Below are 21,823 nucleotides of genomic sequence, written 5' to 3' on the forward strand. Positions count from 1 at the left end.
CCGCGATGACAAGCTTGAGGCGCTCGCACCTGCTGTGGAGGTCTTGCTCCCTGCTTGCTCCTTCGCCTGTGCTGGGCCGTCCTCGAGGCAGAGCTTGTTTCCTGGCACGTCTAGCCCTGCACTCAGGAAGAGCTCATCCTGTGAGAAGAGGGTCCCAGTTGTACTTACGCTTGTGTCCACTGCATATCCTGCCTTATTGAGTCCTGAGAAATGTCCAGCTGAGAGATCAGGTTGTGGCAGGATTGAGGGGTGAAACTGGAAGCTGGAGAAGCCCCAGTCGTGCAATAGGGCCCTGCCCGAGCAACTAGGGTGTCCCCTGCAGTGCTTATGTTGTTGCCCTATCCATGGCAGATTCCATCAGGCCTGTGGGCCTCAGAGCAGGGAGGCACAGGTGTGGCGCCAGCTGACCTGGTTTTCCCACTAGGGGCTGTACAAGAAGACGGTGTATGCCCTCAACCTGCTCCTCCAGAGCTTCTTCTCTGAGAACCCTAGCATGGACGAGGTCTGCTTCCTTCTGCAGGTGAGGTGGGCTCCAGCCCCAGCGAGGCAGCCTGCTGTGCTGGGAGAGAGGGAGAGGGGAGAGCCCCGGGGGAGGCAGGAGACTCCCCACACCCCCGGGTCCTGCCGCAGCACCACACTCATGCGTGGAGGCCTCACCTCCAGAGTCCTGCTATGTGGCACAGTGGAACCTGCACTGTCTCAAGAACCACAGGGCTTCAGTGATGGCAGATGACCCGTGCAACTTGGCAGGTGTTTTCACCTACCGCATGCTCCTCCAATACTTCCTGAGTTGTTCTGTACTGGCAAGGGCTGCAGTGGCAGTAGATGCCCTCGTGGAGGGGCTGGCAGCACCTGTGACTGGCCCTGGGTGCTGTATTTCACAAGGCTTAATCCCTCCAGCCCAGAGGTGCCACAGTGTCCCCTACCACCTGATGACTGGAGAGGGAGAAAGGGGGAGACTGCTCTGGGTAACCCTGAGCCCTACCCAGAATACCTAGGCACATGGCTCAGAGGGAAGTGTGAGGCATGCTAATGGGTGCTGGACCCAGGTGGGGTGCTTTCCTCTCGGCTCTGAAGGGAACTTGTCCAGCCGTGAAGTGCTCTGTGACAGCATGAGGCCCAGGGAAGGGTGACAGAGGCTGGAGTGCAGCCCAGGCCTGTGGACAGCCACCTGGCACTGAGGCTGTCACGGATGGTCCTCTGCAATTCCCTGGGTGCCCCTGGCTGGGCCAGACCTGCAGCGAGTCGGGGTGATTTTCTGCCATTCTATGGATGCCCTTGTCAGGAACAGTCCTTTGCAGTTTCGTGGGTGACAGTGGCCAGACTGGGATGCTCCTTTGTGGTTCTGTGTGTTTTCTAGCAGGGCGACCACAAGAAGGCTGTGCCTTTAGAGGAGCCAGACTCCCAGCTGTTACAGGTTTGAGTCTCATTTGAGGCCATGTCCAGCTGATGGTGCTTACTGGGGTGCCACTGTCAGGAGCTTGATGTGGGTTGTGGCTTGGATGGAGCCACAGCTGACCAGTTCAGGACACAGATGTTCCCTCTACCCCTGCCCTGTGGTGCAGAACCCCCTTGAAAAAGGAGCCCAGGTGTGTGGGTCAATGGCTAGCACCTGTGCTTTAGGGCATGGGGTTGGGGGACAGGGCCAACGTCCAGGGAGCTAGTGGTACAGCCATGAACAAGAGGGTCTAGGGAGGGGAAATAGAATCAGAGCCGGGGAAGCAGGCAGCTCCGAAGGAAACACCAGCTGCAGGAAGGTCCAAAGTGACTCAAGAAACAGGAAATGGGGACTGCTAAGATGATGCTCCCCTGGCCTCCCCTGCTCCCCGTCCTGTGCCGGTGCAGCGTGGGGCTTTGGTGAGCTGACTCCAGAGACGTAGGGCTCGTGCTTCCTGGATATGTGGATATTCTAGTGCGGCCTGCGGGGTGATGAAAGAAGAAAGTTCTTGGCTCTTGGCCCTGGCTTTGGCCCACAGCCCCCCAAATCCTCAGACTCTCAGCGGAGTAGGGGTGCCCTTTATAATGAAAGATAAAGTGATATACTCCATTTACTGCTAGTGGCTGCTGAAGTGGGGGTAATCACAAGTACTGGGCTCTCAGCCTGGGGAGCTGATCCATTGCAGAACAGTGGGACTGGAAGATGCGAGGTAGTGTCCTCTGGACTCAGTGGCTTCACTGTGCTGCCTGTGTGAGGGTAGGAAAAGTCTGGTCTTATATCTCAGGTGGCCGCAGGCCCAACCTGGGAGGTGACCCCTTAGCTGAAGGAGCTGGTCCTTGCACAGAGGGGAGGCTGAGGCCTGGCTGGCCACCCTTATCCCTATTAGTGAGTCCCACAAGGCCTGGGTTGGACCTGGGGTGCAGGCTGGCCCACAGGAGCTGGTTCTCAGACCTGTCCTCCTATCTCAGCACATGGAGCCCTGGCTGCAGTCCGACAACAGCCATGAGCGGCAGCGCGCGGTGCAATCCATTCTCCTGCTTCTGCAGTACGCAGTAGACACCCCAAAGTCCACAGTGAGTCTCTGCCCACTGCCCCAGGGAACACCTATGTGGCGGGCACAAGGTGGGCACCCACCCCATAGACCTTCTCAAGAGCACTCAAAGATCAGAGTTGTCTGTGCAGAGGCAAGCTACTGGCTGTTGGGGAAGAGGACAAAGTCCTGGCCCTGAGTTCCCACTACAGGTTGTAGAGGACGATATAAGGACATTGGGCAGGAAGACTGCCACCAACAGGAACCAAATGCTTGAAGGCAGGAAGGGAGGGAGGTGTGGTTACCTGGCAGAAGAGTGATCCCTGAAGAAACAGCCTCAGAGGGGACAAGGGGGCCACAGTGATAGGCGGAACTGGGGAAGCCAAGCAATTTTGGAAATGAACCAAATGAGTGTTGCTAAGACATAAGCAGAAAAGAACAGAGAGTGGGAATAGGACATCCTTCTGCTGCCTGCCGAGGTGCTAAGTAGGAAAGAAGCCCCTTGGCCAGGGAGTGCTGGGACTCAGAGCTCCTCCTGAGAACAGCGCTGTCGCAGCTCGTAGCAGAAGCAAAGTAACATCAGAAGCATCAGAACTGGGTGTGAACCCAGAGCCCATGACATCTATGGAGGAAGACAGGTCTTTTTTTTTTTTAATGTATTTGGTACAGGGTCTCACTACACAACTGGGACTCATAGTGATCCTCCCATTTTCAGCCTCCCCAGTGCTGGTATTACAGGCGTGTGCCACCATGCCTGGTTTCAGTGGCTGGCACAGTACAGGGCTGGCATAGCATACAGTGCCGGGGATCGAACCTGGGTCCTTGCACTTGCCAGGCAGGCACTTAGACCACTGAGCTATCTCCGTGGCCCAAGACAGATCCTCTTTATACAGTCGGGATAGGCAGAGTCTGCCTGGACAGAATACAGAAGGCTGTAGCTGTTGGGGAAACACTAATTAAATAGAATTTATTAAAATTAGAAACATGTGCATCAAAAGACAGGACAGAGATCAGAAGAAAAAAATGCATGATGGGTACACCGAGCCAAGGACTTGGATCTGGGAAGTATACTGAGCTCATGCACCTTGGTACAAAGATAACCCAGGCCCCAAATGGCCCAAATGCTTCCAGAGGTATGTCGTGGAGCACATGAAGTCAAACAGGCCTGGCATCATTATAGAGGAAATGTAAATGAAAACCACAGTGAGATGCTCCCCACACTGACCTGCTAGGGGATACAATGGAAGACAGGCCATGCCAAGCGTGGCAGGAGTGCCTCAGCCAGAAACACCACACGGTGGGGGGGGGGCAGTGTAAGAGGTGAGGACCACTCAGCAGGACTTCCAGCACTTTCTGTTAGAGTTAAGCACACTCTTAACGTCAACCACACAGTTCTACTCCCAGGTCCTGAAGTGAAATGAAGACAGCTCTCCGTGCAGAGACTGAGAGGCATATCTCCTTCCTCAAGGCTGAGGAGCAGGATCAGGACTCCAGTGTGACGCAAGCTAGGGCTCAACCTTAAAGAGGCCACCGTCCCATCCACAGCAGGCTGTCTTCAATGAGACTTTCCACATACCTCATCAGAATGGCTTCCTGCTGTAGGCTCCGCCTTGGGGCTGCTTTTACCCAGGTCCTAACTGTTTGGCTCCAAAGCTGCTCCTGCCCAAGTCGAGGCCCACTACCTACGTCCAGTCCCTGCAACTCTGAGGCGCAGGCTGGATGCTAAGAGGACCGGTTGAAGACTACCCCTTCATACAACATTCATGGGTACACATGCACTCATACACACACACTGTGGTTGTAAAGATTGCAGGAGGTACACATCGTCACTTTTTCACACCACTTGACTTTATTGAAGTAAAATTTGTATACGGTAAAATGGTCCAACAAAATGTCGTTAAGCAGCGCATGACTATATGTTCAGCACTTTAAAGGAAAACATGAACATAAGAATAGAGTAGATGTGAAACAGCAAAAGATAACTGGTAACTATAAAAGAGTCAAATAGACATTGTAGAAATACAAACAGAATATGTACCTGAAGTGCAAATATCACTGGGTTCTGTTCACCGGTGGGTCAGACGATGCAGGAAAAAACTTCAGTGAGGGCCAGCAATGTAGCTCAGCAGACTAAGTGCTTGCTTAGGCAAGTGCAGGGGTCAGGGTTCAATCCCTGGCACCACAAGCTGTGCCAGCCTCACCCCTGGGGCACATTGAGCTGGTGATGGAGTCTGGGCATGGTGTACATCTGTAATCCCAGCACTAGGGAGGCTGAAAATAGAAGGATCACTACAAGTCCGATCTGTGCAGTGAGATCCTGCACACACACACACACACACACACACACACACACACACACACACACAAATCAGTGAACCTAAGGACAAGACAACAGAACCTACCAAAACTGAGGGAAAGAGTCTGGTGGCCCAGGGGCTTCGTCCCAGCTGTGGAGCAAAGAGCTGCAGGCAGCAGGCATCTCACCACCGTCCAGGGTTTTTAGAACTTCAGCTATCAAAATGGGCAGAGTTTTCCATGATCACATTGGTGGTATTCAGCAGTTTTCATGTGCAAACTGTGATACAGTCCTGACCAACTGCTCAGAACTCATCTCGACTTGATTCACAGGCACCACTGGTAGAGCATTTTTTTTTTTTTTAACAAGGTAGTTAATCTGCAGTACAGTGAAGTTTGAGATCGGGGCCTGCTCACTGGCTGCCACATGTGAGCTGTAAAAACTGCAAGAGCAACTAGGATGGATCTATGAGTTTGCCACTGAAGGTCACCAATGGTATGGGGAAGGCTGTGTGATCCTGCAGCATGCTCTAGTTTGAGAGAGTGAGGGCTTTGAAGAGCATGTACCATCTGGTAATTCTTTTTTCTTTTTGTTTGCTTACTTGTATTTAGGACAGGGTGCACAGGGTCTCACTGGGTAGATCAGACTTGTAGTGATCCTCCTGTTTTACAGTCTCCCAAGTGCTGGAATTACAGGCGTGTGCCACCACACCCAGTCTCAATTGCCATCTCAGCATGCCCCTGGAGTGGGGCCAGCACGGCAGGCCAAGGGATTGAACTCCCAGCCCCTGCATCTGCCTAAGGAGGTGCCTTAATCTGCTGAGCTATTTGGCCGGCCCTCCGTCTGATAATTCTTTTTTTTTTTTTTTTTTTTTTCGGAACCGGGGATTGAACTCAGGCCCTTGCACTTGCCAGGGAAGCGCTTGTTCTACTGAGCTATCTCCCTGGCCCCCTGTCTGGTAATTCTTGAAGAAAAAGAGATAAACACATCTTTTCCACAGGTCTCCTTCACCAAAAACAAAAATCTTCTTGCATATACTGTCACCTTAGCATCAGAGTGAGATTCATGAACTGCAGAACAAGAGGTTGTTGGAGTCTAAGATGAAACCTGTCTTTCTTTTTCTTTTTTTTTTTTCTTCAATTTTGTATTTCCCATCCAGGAGCAGCATACAGAGAGCATTGTGCAGATGCTGGGTTTTTTTCCCCCCCGATGTTTAATTTACATTGTGAGGCAGAAAAGTCTACCTGCAGCTACATGGTGGGCTACATGGGGGAAAAAAAATCTGGGCTGTTAGAGTGAAATGTGTGTCTTATGTAAATTTTGAATGGAGACTATGTCAAGAGCATTGTTTTTATTTTTATTTTTTTTAAATTTATTTATTTATGTGTGTGTGTGTGTGTGTGTGTGTGTGTGTGTGTGTGGCCAGCTCAGCCCACCAGGGGGCGGGGCTGGCTGGCTTGTGGTGCTGGGGGATTGAACCGCGGTCCCTGTGCTTTGCTAAGCTTGTTCTAAGTAGGTGCTTTAGACCACTGAGCCATCTCACCAGCCCCCAAAGAGCATTGTTTTTAAACTTAATTTGAGATTCATTTTAAAACTTTTTTTTAAAAACCCAGGTATTTCACTTCATTTGCTGGCTTCAGAGAAGAGACCTCAATCTGTGCCCGGTGCTAAAGGCGGCTTGCGCTGGCCAGCACCCACGTTCTTGGTGGAGATGAACCGCAGCCCCAGAGCCCATTCTTCCTTGTCAGTCTTGACCCAAAGATACCACCGTTCCTAGCTGCTGGTCACCACGTAACTGGTGTTGACTGGAAGCTTTCTCAAATGGGGAAGAACTGCTTCATTATCTTTTTTCCATGTAACTTAATCATAGTAATATAAATGAAATAACAGTTGGAAAAAAAAAAAAACTGAAGGAAAGGGCCAGTGAGACAGCTCAGTAGTTTGAAATGCCTGCTTAGGTTTAAGTAACTGCAGGGACCACAGTTTGATTCCTAGCCCCACATGATGCTCCAACCCTGACCCCAGGGTGGGCTCAGCCAGTCAGCCAGCCACACACACACACACACACACACACACACACACACACACACACCCCTGAAAGAAAATAACTAGAGAAAAAATAATCAGAGGTTGAGATATAGCTCAGAGGTAGAGCGCTGGCCTAGGATGTGCGAGACCCTGGGTTTCACCTCCAGCACAGCAAAAAGGGAAAATTAAAACCATTCAAGGCAGCAATAAGCTGTGGAACAGCATCAAGTGCAGTTGGAGTCACGAAAGAAAAAGACGGGCAGAAGGAAGTTGTAGAAACAGGAGCTGAAATTATTCAAATTCTATGAAAAATATAAACTCAGAGATCTGAGAATATCAGTGAGCCCCAAGAAGATAAATTTAAAAAACCTATCCTGAGGCACAACAAAACCAAAAATTGTTGGAAATGGGAATGATAAAGATAAGTGGGAAAAATCTTACATCTGCCCAGAGGAAGACACACGGGCAGGTGAGCCTCCAGGGCGCAAGGACCAACATGGCATAATTTCATGTCGTTGGCAACCATAGGGGCCCCTTGCACAGAGGAGGATGCTGAGGTCAGAGAGGCACAGCTGACCCAGCCAGGTCCTTCCTAGAAGATGCTAGGCCACAGAGGGGACCCCAGGAAGCCAGGCCTGGCACTGCTCACTCCCACTCTCCCTAGGAAGAGGCCGTGCCTTCTGCGCTGGGCCAGCAGCTAGGCCTGCTGACACTGCTGTGGTGGGACACGGATATGGAGACCCAGAGCCCTGCCCACCGGTGTGTCTATCTACTCCTGAAGCTTTCCGGGCAGCAGAAGGGTGAGCTGCAAAGAATGGGCAGAGGCAGGGAGCTCCTTCTCCAGGTGGGGCAGACCCCTAACGTTGAGTCTGGCACAGGCAGAACGGTGGGCCTGCACCAAAGCAAGATGAAGTGCTTCAAGGTCAAGACCTCTAGAAAAGGGGAAGAGGAGCTCCAACATTTGGCGAAGGTGAGGCCTCTCAGAGTTGGGGTGACTGGAAGGTGGGCACTCCCACTGGACCCTTAAACTTCCCAAGAGGATAGGCTTTCTCTGGTCTTCTCCACACCTCAGCCAGTTGTACAGATGGGGCTGGTGGCAGATACACGGGAGAAGTGGAGCATAGCCAATGTGGAACGACCTAACAGACCTTGCCCCTCTGAGGAGAGGGCCCTGTCTCTGCCTCACCTTGCAGGTTTTGTCAGACATGAGCCCACTTGGAGCTGCAGGCCTATGGTTCTCACTGGACTTCCCAGGGCTCCCTCTGAGCTCCTTGGGAGGGAGACAGCTCATTTTGCTTTTCAGGGGACCCTCTGTCTTGGCACTGCCCTCTGTCCAGGCAACCAAGAATGGCCCTGCTCCTCACTCCCCCCCGGCGCCCTCTCTACGCTTTATTCCCAGCCCTCCCTTGTGCTGCACCAGGGGACCTCGGGTAGAACATTCTGTCTTCCTTGGGCTCCTCCCCTGCCAAATGAGGGCCCACCAGGTCTGAGACCCTCCTGCTCCTGCAGAGGCTGCAGTAGGACGTGCCACCTTTGTGCAGCTGGAGGCCCCAGGGCCACGCACCCAGCTGAGCCTGTGTCTCAGGGGCTCCCTCACAAAAGACAGTGGACAAGAATTTGTGTTCACCACAGGCTTGTTCTCAGGGAAAGTGGGGTAAGGGAAGTGAGGGAGGGCAAGGACAGGGGCCGCAGGGAGCTGTGAACTACACACAGGCAGGGATCCGGCCACTGGCGGCAAGGTGGGGCTCTACTGCCCCAGCCAAGGCTGCTCACTCCCAGAGAGAAGGGACAGCTGGGAACCTGTGGTGACCACATTTGCAGTCTGCCACTGACAGCCTGTCACAGTGTGGGTGAGCAGCCAGGGCAAGGCGGGCCCTTCCTGGGTCCCCATGCGTCTGTGCACAAGGCATCTAGGCGGGGGTGTGCATGGCCCTCGTTCCATCACTGGGAACAGCCTAGCCTAGATGCCCCAACCACTGCTGACCAGCGGCCCTTGTTCCCTTGCCCTGGGCACAGGCCTTCGACAAGGTCCTGAGCGTGGCCCAGCGCACACAGCTGGTGCTTGTGCTGCTGCGCGGGCTCAGCAGCCGCAGCTTGCTGCAATGTCTTCTGGCCTCCAAGCTACTCCTGATGATCTTCGAGGGCCGCAGCATCAAGCCAGAGCAGGTAGGCTGGCACTCAGAACTGGTACCTGGCCTCAGCCTGGCATGCATCCCCCTGAACATACTAGAAGGGAGTGGGTGGCCACATGCCAAGGGCTATCTGTGCAGCCCGTGTGTGCATTCCCACATGCCGCACTTCCTACATGAGAGCACCAGCACCTCTTTCAGCAGCCTCCTCCCAGCAGCTCTGCCACTGCAGTTGTGGGCACACACCACTTCCCTGGCAGCCTGGGAGACAGTGCGTTAGTCTTGCAATTCAAGGTGCACCCCACACTAGTGTCACACAACAGTGCCTGGCCTACCCAGCTCAGACACTCCACACTGGCCCTTTGTGCGGGTGGCATCCCACTTTCCCAAGGACAAACACGCAACGTGAAGGCGTGCAAAGTGGCAAAGAGGCGCAAACCCTGAGCTGGCTCCGTGGAGCTGGGTCCTGCCCAGGATCACAGGGTCCCTTACTCTCCGGTCACATCTGACATTTGTTCTACCTGTCTCTCCTCCTGTGCAGGTGGCTGAAGTCCTGCACAGCCTGTTCCAGGAGCTTCCCAGTTTCCATTTCAAGAAGACCCAGCAGACCATGATGAAAGCTGTGCTAGCTCTGGGGACCCAGTACACATCAGAGGTGGCTGAAGTGCTCCTGTCCCTGGACCACCCCTCGGAGAAGTAGGTTTCCTCCTCAGCCTGGGGTGCCAGACTGCTGTGTGGCCTCCCACCCAGAGATGCTTAGGCTTTGCTGCAGGCACCAGGAGACATATGTCTGAAGGGTTCTGCCAGGCACACCCTTTTCCTCAAACCCAAGCTGATGGTCAGCAGTCCCCAAGGGTAACCTGGGCTGAGGGCACTGAGTAGGGGTTCCCAGGGTCCCAGGAGGGGGCTTCAGCATGGAATGGCTCTCAGACTCAGACAGACCCTGTGACCAACCTGCTACAGAGCCAGAGGTCAGCTGGGTGCCACAACCACAATGACCCTTGCCAGCTGCCCTGCGACCTGAGGGCCCAGAGCCATTATGCTGGGTTTCCTGAGCCCACTCTGTGGGTGAGAAGCCCTCACTCTGCAAGCCACAGGCAATGCTGAGGGTGGTAGCCAGAAGTGCGTCAGGAGGGCAGGGCAGGAGTTGTGTGCTACCATTTCAGACAGCACACGACATCAGAATAAGGGCTCCACCCCTCCCCAGTCCCCACTCCTGAGTGGTCTGGCTATGTCCACCTCACTACACCCAGCAGGTCACCCTGCTGACGGTCGGCAGGGGACCTACCATGTACCTGTGGGGAAGGCCTCCCGTTCCCCCAGGGGTTGCTCTGGCGTGGCAGGGCAGCACAGCCTGTGCGCCCATATGGCCAGTGGGAACATGGGCTTCTGCCTCCCCAGGCAGGTCCTAACTCTCTGGACTGCCCTGGCTGCCAACTGCAAGCTGGCTCGAAAGGTCATGACCCTGCTCTGCACGAAGCTCCAGCTGTGCCCCTCCTTGGAGGTCCTCGAGTCCGCCCACCAGGTGCAGCTCATCTCCCTTCTGGTAAGTTGGACCCCATGCTCTGGTCAGGGTCTGTCAGAAACAGTGCCTGCATTCAGGGGTCCAGTGGGGCCCAGGGTGACATTGTGCCTCTAATACAGGGCCGGCCCTCACTCAGGCCCTCGTCAGTGTGTCACTGCAGTTTCAGGGAGACTTGTTTGTGAAGATGGCCACCACATCTCACCTGCACAGGGGAACCATTGGCTGTCTAGGACAGTAGCTGGCGGGCCAGCTGCTGGGCCACAGGACCTCACTGCCACCATTAGCACTCATTGCTCCACGAGGGTGCCAGGGCAGACAGATCAAACATCCACACAGTCACAGCACGTGTCCACCGATTACATACGGAAGCAAAGGAGCAGAGAGCTCTGGCTGGCCTCAGGGGCTCACAGTCTCAAAAGATCACACACTGTGGGGACCATGAGAGAAGACGGAGGGATGGCAAGAGATTGAGGAGACTTCAAAGAGGGCAGGAGGGCAGACTTGGGAGGTGAAGACCAGTGTGATCCCTAGGTTCTCTGTAGAAGCAACAGGAAGCTGGGGAGGAGTTTGATCTAGGACTGACTTGGTTAGCTCTGCCTTTTGAGAAGAGGACACTGGACAAGCAGAGGAGCAGTGGAGGCTACACGGCCTCTAGAAATGAGGAGAGCTAGAGGGCACGGAGACCACAGGATTCCTTAGGGGCAAGTACCCAGGCACACAGTGACTACTCATAGCCCTACCTAAGGACATAAGGCCAGATGGGGCCAGACACAGAAACCAGGGGCCTGGGACAGGAAGCCAGTGAGCAGGACAGGCCTTCACTGGAAGGCATCTGAAAAGGATGCTAGAAGCAGCTAGGCAGGTCAGCAGAGGGTGGGGCCAAGCAGGACAAGGGAGGCCAGTGGCATTGTCTGGGCAGAGCTCGGAGTCCAAGAAAAGGTAGGAGGTTGGGGTCCAGCTCATCCTATATTGCCCCTGGCTGCTGCAGGAAAGGTGCTCCTGACTCAGGTCTGACTACAAGTAGTCAAAGGTCCCAGATACTGAGTCCTTGTCCGAGCTCAAGTACAAGCGAAGTGGCACCTGGAAGCAGAATGGGCATGTGGCCACTGCTGCCCACCTCTCCACTCACCTGGCACCTCCGTGCCTTCCCTACCACTCACTGCAGGCTTTGGGCACCGTTTATGAGCTCCTCTACATCCAGGAGTACAGGCCCACAGTCCGCCAGGCCTTTGCGGGGATCCTCCTGGGCCTGCTCACGCAGCTATACTACCTACTGGAGCTGGGTATGGTCGAGGGCTTCTTGGACTACCAGGAGGACAGACTGGACTCCAAGCCCCTTGGGCCCTGTAGGTGAGATGTGGGGTAGCCTCAGTCCCAGTCCCCTCCCCTTCTGGACCCTCCCACTAGGCCAGAGACCCTCCCACCAGATGCTAGACACTGAGGGCTGAGGAGGAATGGACTCTTCCACAGGGTGAGGCAGGGGGCAGGGAAGCCCTAAGCAAGGGGAGCCCAGAAGACAGTGGCTGGTCCAGGCCCCAGGGCCTCCACCCTCTCCCAACACCCTGCGTTACCCCAGGACCTGCCTGGAAGCCCTGAAGGGCCTCTTCTGGACCACTCAGTACTGGGAAGTGTTCGCGCACATCAAGCTGCTCAGGGGCTGGGAGCTCTTTGGGCACTTAGAGACCTACACAGAGGGAGTGACTGTCCTGGCCAGGTATCCCCAAGCTCGGGTGCCCTGGCTAGGAGGGGCTGGGTCACACCCTCCTGGGGCTTCTGTCTGCCACTTCTCCCATGGGATCATGTACTCAACTCTGCTGCCTGACCAGCACCTGTAATCTGTGGCAGTGGTGTGCCAGCCCCACCCCCATCCGTACCCTTGTCCTGACCAGAGAGTAGGGCCTGCTTCTGTTTCTCCCATCTGACAGGGCCATGGCTCTTTATGACTGTGAGGTCAAGGCTGTCTTGGGCCAGGCCATCATCTCCACGAAGAGCACCAAGGAGCAAGACAACATCGTGGCCATCCTCATCATTGCAGAGGTCAGCTTCTCCCTGGCCCCCCATGCTTGGCTGCCTTACACCATCCTCTGCCCTTCACAAAGGAAGGCAGAGCTGAACTTTCCTCCCCATCCTTGATATAAAGGCATCCTGACTTCTGCCTGACACACGTCATGGGCTGACTTTCCCTACAGTTTCTCAACAGTCCAGAGGTTCCTAAGTACGTGTCCCAGAGGGCCATGGACAACCTTCTGAGACAGGGCCTGAAGAACCCTAACTGGCTGGTGCGGGCCATGAGCCTGAAGGGGCTCAGCGCCATCTTGATGAACCCCAAGAAGGTGAGCAGGAGGTTGGGGTCTTTGTGGGAGACGCCCACTTCAGTCCCAGGAGGACTGCAGGGAGGATGCTGTAGAAGAGCTGCCGAGGTAGGCTGATGGGGAAGCCACATCACCCAGTGGCGAGAGCACCATGCAGGTTGGGGTCTCTGAGCTGCAGGGAGCTCTGCGTTCAGCACTCAGCCTACTGCTGGAGCATACAGATTCAGGGGCATGTATAATGTAGGTGAGCTGGCAGTGGCTTAACCTATGCAGGGGTAGCAGCAGGAAGAGATGCGAGACCCCTTTGGAGACTTGTTGGGTCCCTCTGTCATGCCCCACCCACCTCCCTCTGCCTGCGGAATCTTCCAGAACAGGGCCAATGTCCCATGATGGTATTGCAGAGGTAAAGGGCCTTGCTTCCATCTATCTTCCTGTCCAGCGTGGAAGAGAGGTGGGACTGTGGTCAGCCCAGCGAGGGATTCTGTCTTCTGTCCTGGGGATGGATAGGAACAGGCTGAAGGAGGCTCAGCAGTCCGGGCGCTCTGCCCCATTGGGGTGGGGGCGTGTCTCCCTGCAGGTGGCCCTGCTCCACAGCTTGCTCAGGGATCTGCTGTACAGCCTCGGGCAGCCGGAGTCCCAGGATCCCTTGGGTCTCATAGTAATCCTGGGTGACATCCTGCACCGCCTGGGCCTCCAGGGCATCGGCACCTTCAGCATCCAGATTGCCCAGCACCTGCTGCAGTTTTTCGATCACGTGAGGGGAACAGGGCTGGGGAGGCTCTGGTAGGGGTGGGATGGGAGGACGCTCCTGCGCTCCCGGAGTCCGGCGCCCCCTGCTGGCTGGGACCTACACGCCTCTCCCGAGCCCACCAATCAGAGAGGCCGAAGCCATTGTAGGGCGGGTAAAGTCCTGGGCTGGGCAGCCAGGCCAAGAATTCAGCGATGGATGGGAGGTTTAGCTGCCTCTCGACTGCTCTCCCAGGCTGATCTTTAAGGCGGAGGCTAACACTCCCCTGTCCTAGTGTTTCCAGCTTCCTGGGTCAACAAGACCCACCACTTCATTTAAACACTGCCCTCGTGGTCTACCCCAAGAGGCAGCCGAGCTGAGGGTCTCCGGCTGGGCACAGGGGCTGGGCTATGGTGGGGGGAGAAGGCGGGCGCAGGTCCATGGTTAGAAAGCCTCTTGGGCTGCTGCGCAGAGAATGGCTGGGAAGTGGAGCCGCCTGGGCGGAGCATACGGTTTCGGGGTGTGCAGCTAGCGAGGCTTAATCTATGCAGCAGCAGCAGAAGGAAGAGATGCGAGACCCCTTGGAGACTGCTTAGCTGGGCAGGTGGGAGGGGGACGCTGCGGTTCCTGCAGGTGTGGAGAGAGCAGCAGCGTGAATCTAGCTAGGGCAGCACACAGGTCCTCCGCCTTTCATGGAGGCATGAAGGGGTGCTGGGTAGAGACCCAAGAGGTGGGCCTCAGTTCCCACGAGGCTGCCGTTGGTGCCCACCACTACCTCAATCCACGGACAAAGGCAGTGAGTGTCACTACCTTCTATTTACAAGTATGAAACTGAGCCACAAAAGGAAGGAAACTTACTGTGGTCCCAGAGCCAGAAAGTGAGAGATCTGGCATCTGGGTCTGCCTGAGGGCCTGAGAAGCACTAGAGCAGAGCAAACGCAGGAGGAGACTGAGGGAGATGGGAGGGGGCGTGGCAAGCAGGGCTGGAGGAGGACGGGGAGAGAAGGCAAGGGAAGGGCAGTTGGAGCAGAAGGGAAAGAGCTGGACTCCAGTGCCCTGGTGCTCCTGGGCTGGCCCTGAGCACCCCACAGCCTAAGTGAGGCAAATGCTGACCACTGAAAGTCACAGGCAGAGCCACAGGGCTTGAAGGAATTGTGTGGCCTGCCTGTGCAGAAGGCCTATTTCTGTCCCCCAGAAAAGGGCGAAGGTGCGTGGAAGTGCCATCCTCCTGTTTGGGGATGTTATCCACAGCAGTGGAAGAAAGCTCCAGCAGCCTCTCAAGAACCTGACCTTCCAGGCCCTGGTGCCTCTGCTCCTCCACCTCGCTGACCCCTCCTGGGAAGTTGTCACGGTGAGCAGGCTTCCCCAGGCCAGGGTAGCCAGGGTGCCAGTGTGTGGGAGGACCCAGATTTATGAGGGGAGCCCAGAGCCAGGCTGGGCCCCAGGGCGAGGCTTGAGCTTCTTAAAGGTAAATTTGGATAGAGGAAAGGACAGCAGCCATTCTTGTGGTGGTCCTCTAGCCACCTGCCTTCAGCGTTCCCACTCCTGCTGCCCTGTGAGCCCAAGGAAGCCTTCCTTCCCCACACCTACGATCAGCCTGGAGAGCCTGGCACCCAAAACCTTCTGCCTCCACTTTCTGCTTCCCCGGCCAGTGGCCCAGACTGTCCTGTCCAAGGGCTCCTGGAGTCCCCAGTCTCATCACATGGCCCCCAGGTTTTATGGGTGCTGCCTTGTGTAGCACTCCTGACACCCTCCCCCACAGCACAGCTTTTCACTTCTGGATGGTCCACCTACTTCTTTTCCCTGGACACCTGGTCTGGCCTCAGTCACCAGCAGACCAGGCACCACTTCCGCTGGCCCCCGAGCACCTGTCCTGTGCTGCAGCATTAACCGTGTAGCACTGTACCTTGTAACCCTTGCACCATCCCAAGGCCACTCTATCCATCCCAGATCTTACATTTAACAGCAAAACAACCCACCCAGCGTCCATCTGCCCTGTGGGAAGCTAAGCCCTTTTCCCAGACTTAGCTGGGATATTTTCTGTTTCTGAAACAGGGCTCCAAATAGACTCCTTGGGTGGCGTCTCCTCCTCCTGGGCATCAAGTAGGAGACCTGGGAAGCCAAGCTTTGTGTAGGTGCCAAGGAGCTTAGGGTGGAGGCACTGGCAGGCAGATGGCATAGCTAGGACCCCAGGTGTCCTGGAGAGTATCGCTACAGAGTCCTGCTCCCCTTGGGATCTGCTTGAGAGGGACATGATGATGGGGTGGAGCATGGGGACACTCTGAATGACCGACCCCTATTCTGCACCACAGAGGACCAAGTTTACCTTCTTTCGCTGTGCCATCTTGCTCAAGTGGGAGTTCCGGAAAGAGCTATTCAGCAAATTGGCATGGGGCCAGGGACTGGGGGCTGAGTACGACATTTTCATCTTCATGGTAAGGTGCGGGTATGGGCACCCTCTGGGAGAAGGGCTGAGGTCAGAGTGGAAGAGGTGGAGGGGTGCAGTCACCCAGCCCTCTCTGAGGAGGGCTCCTGGAAGGTGGACAGGTAGTCCTGCTGGCATTAAGGAGAAGAAAAGTCTCCTGGTAGTACCAGCCAGAGTGGGCCCAGCTATCGATGGTAGACTCCAGTCAGAAGCTGTGGACAGTTGGAGGGTGAAAAGGGCCAAGTGTCCAGGGACAGGAGCAGTCCTAGACAGGAGGACTTCCTACAGGGGACAGAGTCACCTGTACCAGAGAAGGATGGAAGTTTCCTTTGCTGGTGGGTGGCAGGGTCTTGAGGGTTGAACCCATCAGGAGCCAACAGACTGGCTCCCAGCCGCAAGTTGCCCTGTCAGATTCTTCCTGTCTTTGGCTTGGTCATGTGGTGGATTCCTCCAGCACCTCAGGTGTGGATCCTGGGCTGGTTATTTGTGTTGCATTTGTTTTCACAGACAGTGATTTGTGTGTTTGCTTTGCTGATGGTGTCTCTGGCTGTGTAGACATGTCCAAATACAGAATAGTGTAACTAGATATACTCATTTCTGTGGTTCACACTTGAGGGTCTTGTTAAGACCCTCCCCCCAGTTCCCTGTGATACTATCACCACAACTGCTTACCCACTGTGTACTGTGGTGCCACCTGCCACCTTATGGCATGGATGGTGATGGTGACAGCAGAAGCCTGGCCTAGGGAGGGAGCGCGAGCACCACAGTGCTGGCTTTAAGTGTGTGGCACCCATCAAGGCCCACCCTGGAGACAGACTTGCGCAGCCAGTGGAGGAGGGAAAGCTGAATGCAGAGAGGCATGTTCTTTGGCTGAGTCACAGTACCAGATGGCCAGAGCTTAGTCAGCACCTGTGCGGGATGTGTATGACATGTGTAGTAGATAAGCTCCACTCCCCCGAGGTGGGCATCCAAGAAGAACCCATCCAGAAATTCCAGGAGAAGGTTCTGCTCAATGATATCCCATGCAGTGCAGGCTACAAGATCTCCCTGGGAGCCTGGAGGCAGCTAGTACTGCAGTGCTGCAAGAGCTGAGCCTAAAGACCCGGATGGTATCCCTGTCCCCTGCAGGGATCTTGCATTGCTGCCTCCTGGACATGCAGGGCCAGCTAGTGAAAGAGACAGCCTAGATCCGTGTTCACAGAGCAGGAAAAATGGATGAGTTTAGAACTGAAAAAAAAAAAAAAAGGAAGGAAAAAAATTGGCTTGAATGCAAGGGCCTATGTGTTAGATGTGCATTTAGCCTTGTTCTGTCGTAGTTCCCACAGCTTACCCTCAGCTTCCTATCTTCATCTTTGCCTTTTGGTGTTGCCTTTTTGGTTGCTTCCTAGGCTTATCTTCCAGGCACGAAGTCATCCTCCTCTGTCTGTAATTTGTTCTTGAAACAGCCATTTGTTTTTGAAATACCATGGCCTGGTATTTGTGAGCCACTTGTCCCCCTCATGTCGTGCCTTTGTCCTCTGAGTGCCCATTTCCCACAATGTGTGCCCATTGTCTGCTCTGTGGCTGGCCTGTCTCTCACTCTCACCCCTGCCGACTTCCTTTTGTTGTCAAGATCCTGGTCCTGTGTGTGGCTTGGCCTTCCCTGGGCAGCCTGGTCCTTGCACTTGTGCATTTCCTTGGTAGCTGCTGGCATGGGCTGAATTTGCTGTCAGGCTCCCAGGTTCCCCTAGAATATGTAGGCCCAGTAGATCCAAATTTGAAGCCTCATGTGGCCCTCACTCATGGGTGTCCTGTCTCAGGAAGTCATTCTTTTCTCAGATGAGCTGAAAACCACCTTTCTGTGGGTCTTTCTGCCTGCCTTTGGGGTCCTCTACTCTGCTCCCAGGGTGCTCTTCTTCCCTTGGCCCCCAGATCTCATGGCTCACTTCCTCATGGGTGGCAATTCTAGTCTCCACACGGGGAGACAGCCTCGCACTCAAGGTGACCAGAATGTCACCTTGTAAGGTGCAGGTTGTATCCCTGCCTAGTTTTGCCCTTGGGGATTCTTCTTTTGAGCTTCTTTAGCAAAGTAATTTAAGAGAAATTTGTTGGTAGCAGATCTTTCATGTTGAATGTGTTTGCTTGCATGGAGAAGAGTATGCATTTTCATTTGTGTTCTATTTAACATTCATCTTATTAATATTATTAATTCATCAAAATTTTCTTTCTTTTTTTTTTTTTTTGGTGGAACTGGGGATTGAACTCAGACCCTTGCACTTGCCATGGAAGCGCTTAATCCACTGAGCCATCTCCCCGGCCCCTTAATTCATCAAAATTTTCTTTTAAAAGTCAACATCACTAATGTTGCATTTGCCAATTAGTAAGTGATCCATACGTTAAAACTTATTTAACAGAATTTCCCTGAACATATTGATGACATTCGTATTGACTCATCTCTGGGTACTTAATTAAAATACCCCTTTAAGGTATCAGAGTCTCTAGGCATTTTCAGCTCTGCAGACAAGAAAGGCGCCTTCAGGCCGTCTGATCATCCCCTTTGTGCTTCTTCTCTTGTTCTTCCTTTCTTGCTCAGCCTTTACAATGTTTATAACTCTGCAAGATGGCTATGATTTTATTAGACTCCAGAGGAAACAGCTGCTCAGCAACAGCTCTCACCCCGGGGCAGACTGCTGACCTCTGCACCTGGCTCTAGTGACTTTTGCAGCCCAACAGACTTCCCTTCTCTGAGCCAGTGTCTTAGAAACTTGGGCTTCTCTGTGTTGGGGTGCAGGACCAGAGGTCTTCCAGGTGAGGACTGCTCTTGCAGGCTGCGGCTTTGTGATAGCTGGATCCCATGTAGATCATGGCGCTCTGCCTGTCACCACATGGGGGCCTGAGATGAAGTCTCTCCTACCAGCTGCTGGGTGGGGACACCAGCCAGCCCCATGTCACAGGTTGACTACCCCTTCCGTCCCCACAGTCCTTTCCATCTCCTGTTCCAGGCTCCTCACAGCCCTGATTGTACAACCATGTGGAATCAGCTTATTTAAGCACCCTATTTTCTTAAAATCCTAAGTACAGAAAGAAAATACCATAGTTAGTTACAGGCTTCCCCACTTGTCAAACCAGAAAAAAGTTACAGGAATTGGATTGCAGCTTCCCGGCCTATTGGTAGTGCCTCCTTTCTGTTTGCATTGCCATTTCCTTGTCTGTGGCCCATGTCATCTGCTAAGGCATCAACCAGGGCACCGTGGGCCAGACAGAGGGATGCTGGCATCTGCTCCCCGTGCCAGGACTCTGCCTGCGGAGGATCTGCCCCGGCCTCTCGCCTGGCTTCCACAGGCCCTAGCCCGGAGGCCCCACAGTTCCATTAGGAGGCTTTTCCCCTCCCTGTGTGTCTGTCACTGTATCACATTTCCTCTTTTTACAAAGGCACCAGTCATGTTGGGTCAGAGCTCTTTCCAGTGATTTCAGTTTACTCTGATCACCTCGGTAAGGCCCTGCCTCTGCCTGAGATCACATTCCAAGACACAAGGCGTCAGGAATTCAACTTGTCCATCTTGGACAGCACTTCACCCTTGTGGCCAGCAGCAGCTTATGTTCATTCTGCAGCTTGCTCTTCCCATCAGTAGCTTTGTGACTTCCACACTTAAGCCATTCCATCTAGGGAAACAACTACCCTTTCCCTGCTACCTTTCTCCTTTCGAGTATTGCCAGGAACATTTTAGTACACCCTCTTCTTTCGGGCACCATTACAGCGTTCCAGACCCTTACTAATTTTTTTTTTCCCACTCCAAGACAGGGTCAACTTCTGCAGGGAGACCTGGGTCCAGTCTGCCCTGGAGATCATGGGTATGGTTTGGTGGTGGGGAAACTTCCCCTGGGACGTACAGTGTGCTCAGGTATGCTGATGACCTAGGTGCTCCTCTGTGCTGATGGTGGACCAAACTGAGATGGGCCTGGGTTTGCAGGGAGGACATCACAGCCCCAGGCATGGCCAGCTGTGGAAGTTCAGACTGCAGGGGTCTGTCTCTGAAGAGCTCAGGTGGAGGGACTGCAACGTAGACAGCTCTGTTAGGCGAGTAGTGGGCGCCCACTGTGGGTCTGCGCTGGCCAGGAATGGCCAGATGTTAGTGTCCAGCCATGGCAGGGGTCAGGCAGCATAACAGCCTCTGGTTGGCCCCAGGCTCAAAGAGGGTGGCCTGGGACCAAGTGCCAGGGCGATAGACTTGTTAGGGTTCTTTGTCATGGCAGTGGCAGAGAAGCCAGTTCAAATAGGGCCAGATAAACTGATCTACAAAAGGGAAAGGTCTGGGAGACACTTGCGGCTCTAGAAGAACATGGATTCATCCTCAGGGCCCTACCCCAGAGGCGTCACCTCAGTGGCTTCGCACGTTCCCACACATGACCACATGTGACCACATGATCCTACACCAGCCAACCCTGTAGACCTTTGCTTCTTACCTGACAATGCTTCCTGTGTTCCATCTTCCTCCTGCACAGTGCTACAGTGGGGTGGGATGGGAACCAGGCTGGGGGTGAGCTGGGGGATAGTGGAGGGAGTCCAGGGTGAGGTTTGGAAGAGGTGACAGACACGGCTGGTCTGGTTGGTTTAACACATCCCCTTCCCCGCGCCGTATCCCGGATGGAGGTGAGTAGGGAAGCTGGACCTGCAGAGCTCTGGGCCCAGTCTTGGGCAACTGTCCTCTTTACTTCCTGGCCTAGGTCGTGGGGCAGGGGTGCTGAGACCACTGCTGGAGGCCTTGGGTTGAAGCATATTACAGAGACCACCTCCTGTCCCCCAGGTGGAGAGCAACTTTGGTAGGCACCACCAGCTTTTCATGCAGGCCCTGACCTACCTGTGCAGCCCTTACAGGAACCTCAAGCTGGCGGCTATGAAGTTCATTGGTAGGCACTGCCCTGGCCACCTTTCCCCCCTAGTCCTTGCCATATCTTCCTCACTCCTCCCCCAGCCTGCATGGGGGATGATGCCCTTCTGTCCCTATGAGAGGCCACACAATGCTGTGGTCAGCACCCTCCGAGGCGGGAGGTACCAGCCCCACCTGAATTCCAGGGGGCATGCTGCAGGACTACTTCCTGGACCTCTGCTTCTACCTGAAGAAGACTGACACAGTAATCCTCAAGAAGTGTGAGCTGGGCCAGTGGCACAAAGGGGAGCCTCTTTCCAACACTCCTAGGATCCCCCTGGCTGAGGGTGGGCCCTCCCCTTTCCCTTTCACACTGTGATCTGGCCCTCCGCACTGGGATCTGGAGCCAGGCTGTATCCCCAGAAGGTACCCCAGGCTCGATGGCCATGCACTCAGAACATTGTCTCCACTGCAGATTTTGATGCCCTCCAGAAGGACCCAGATGACATGTGTCGCAGGTTCTACCTGAGCTTTTTAGAAGACGTCATGGATCTGTCCCACTATGTGGCCTAGAGCAGGGCTCAGCAGCCACTCAGCCTGTCCCTTCCCTGTCCTTGTTGAATTCTATATTTATTAAATGCTGACAGAGTGCACCTGGCCTTCCGCTCTGCCTGCCTGCTCCTGCCCACATGTGCTCATATGTGCGTGTGGCCTGGGCCCTCCCCTCTGCCCAGACACCAGTGACTCTTAAGTTCTCAGGGAGCCAAAGACCTGAGTGCCATTTTCCACAGCTCCTTCCCACTCTGTCCTGTCCTTGTCCTGGGTGGTCCAGCTACCAGTCTAGGCCCCAAGTGGGGCCATCTCTGTGTACCTCATGCCTGTCCTGCCCCAAGGAGCCTGGTGAACTGCTATATCCCCACCCACCTGCTGTGCCTTAGCTGTGAGCCCCTTACACGTCCCAGCCCAGGGGAGGCCCTTGCCTTCCCCAGGTTCAGCTGTGTCTCTGCTGTGTGGATCCCTGGTGTGGGCACCTACTCCCAACACCACCACCAGTGCATACAGTCTC

General features: G+C 54.6%; 1 protein-coding gene and 1 pseudogene across 1 annotated transcript in view; both read left to right on the top strand.

Moving 5' to 3' along the window:
* Positions 1-21,360, top strand: part of LOC101591299 (maestro heat-like repeat family member 5) — a 31,354-nt gene extending 9,994 nt beyond the window's left edge. The window contains exons 11-27 of the mRNA XM_023723954.1: positions 425-520; positions 2,407-2,511; positions 7,457-7,592; positions 7,671-7,762; positions 8,809-8,958; positions 9,463-9,617; positions 10,323-10,467; positions 11,612-11,796; positions 12,023-12,160; positions 12,372-12,483; positions 12,636-12,779; positions 13,336-13,512; positions 14,681-14,836; positions 15,798-15,920; positions 20,695-20,797; positions 20,964-21,038; positions 21,233-21,360. Coding sequence (XP_023579722.1) covers positions 425-520; positions 2,407-2,511; positions 7,457-7,592; positions 7,671-7,762; positions 8,809-8,958; positions 9,463-9,617; positions 10,323-10,467; positions 11,612-11,796; positions 12,023-12,160; positions 12,372-12,483; positions 12,636-12,779; positions 13,336-13,512; positions 14,681-14,836; positions 15,798-15,920; positions 20,695-20,797; positions 20,964-21,038; positions 21,233-21,330 — 2,190 coding nt within the window. The 3' untranslated portion in view covers positions 21,331-21,360. The remainder of the gene's footprint in view (positions 1-424; positions 521-2,406; positions 2,512-7,456; positions 7,593-7,670; positions 7,763-8,808; positions 8,959-9,462; positions 9,618-10,322; positions 10,468-11,611; positions 11,797-12,022; positions 12,161-12,371; positions 12,484-12,635; positions 12,780-13,335; positions 13,513-14,680; positions 14,837-15,797; positions 15,921-20,694; positions 20,798-20,963; positions 21,039-21,232) is intronic.
* LOC105743188 lies at positions 4,970-6,541 on the top strand (annotated as a pseudogene).
* Positions 21,361-21,823: the final 463 nt, after the last annotated feature.

Source organism: Octodon degus, unplaced genomic scaffold (assembly GCF_000260255.1).
Source record: "Octodon degus isolate 3935 unplaced genomic scaffold, OctDeg1.0 scaffold00104, whole genome shotgun sequence".
Taxonomy (NCBI): domain Eukaryota; kingdom Metazoa; phylum Chordata; class Mammalia; order Rodentia; family Octodontidae; genus Octodon; species Octodon degus.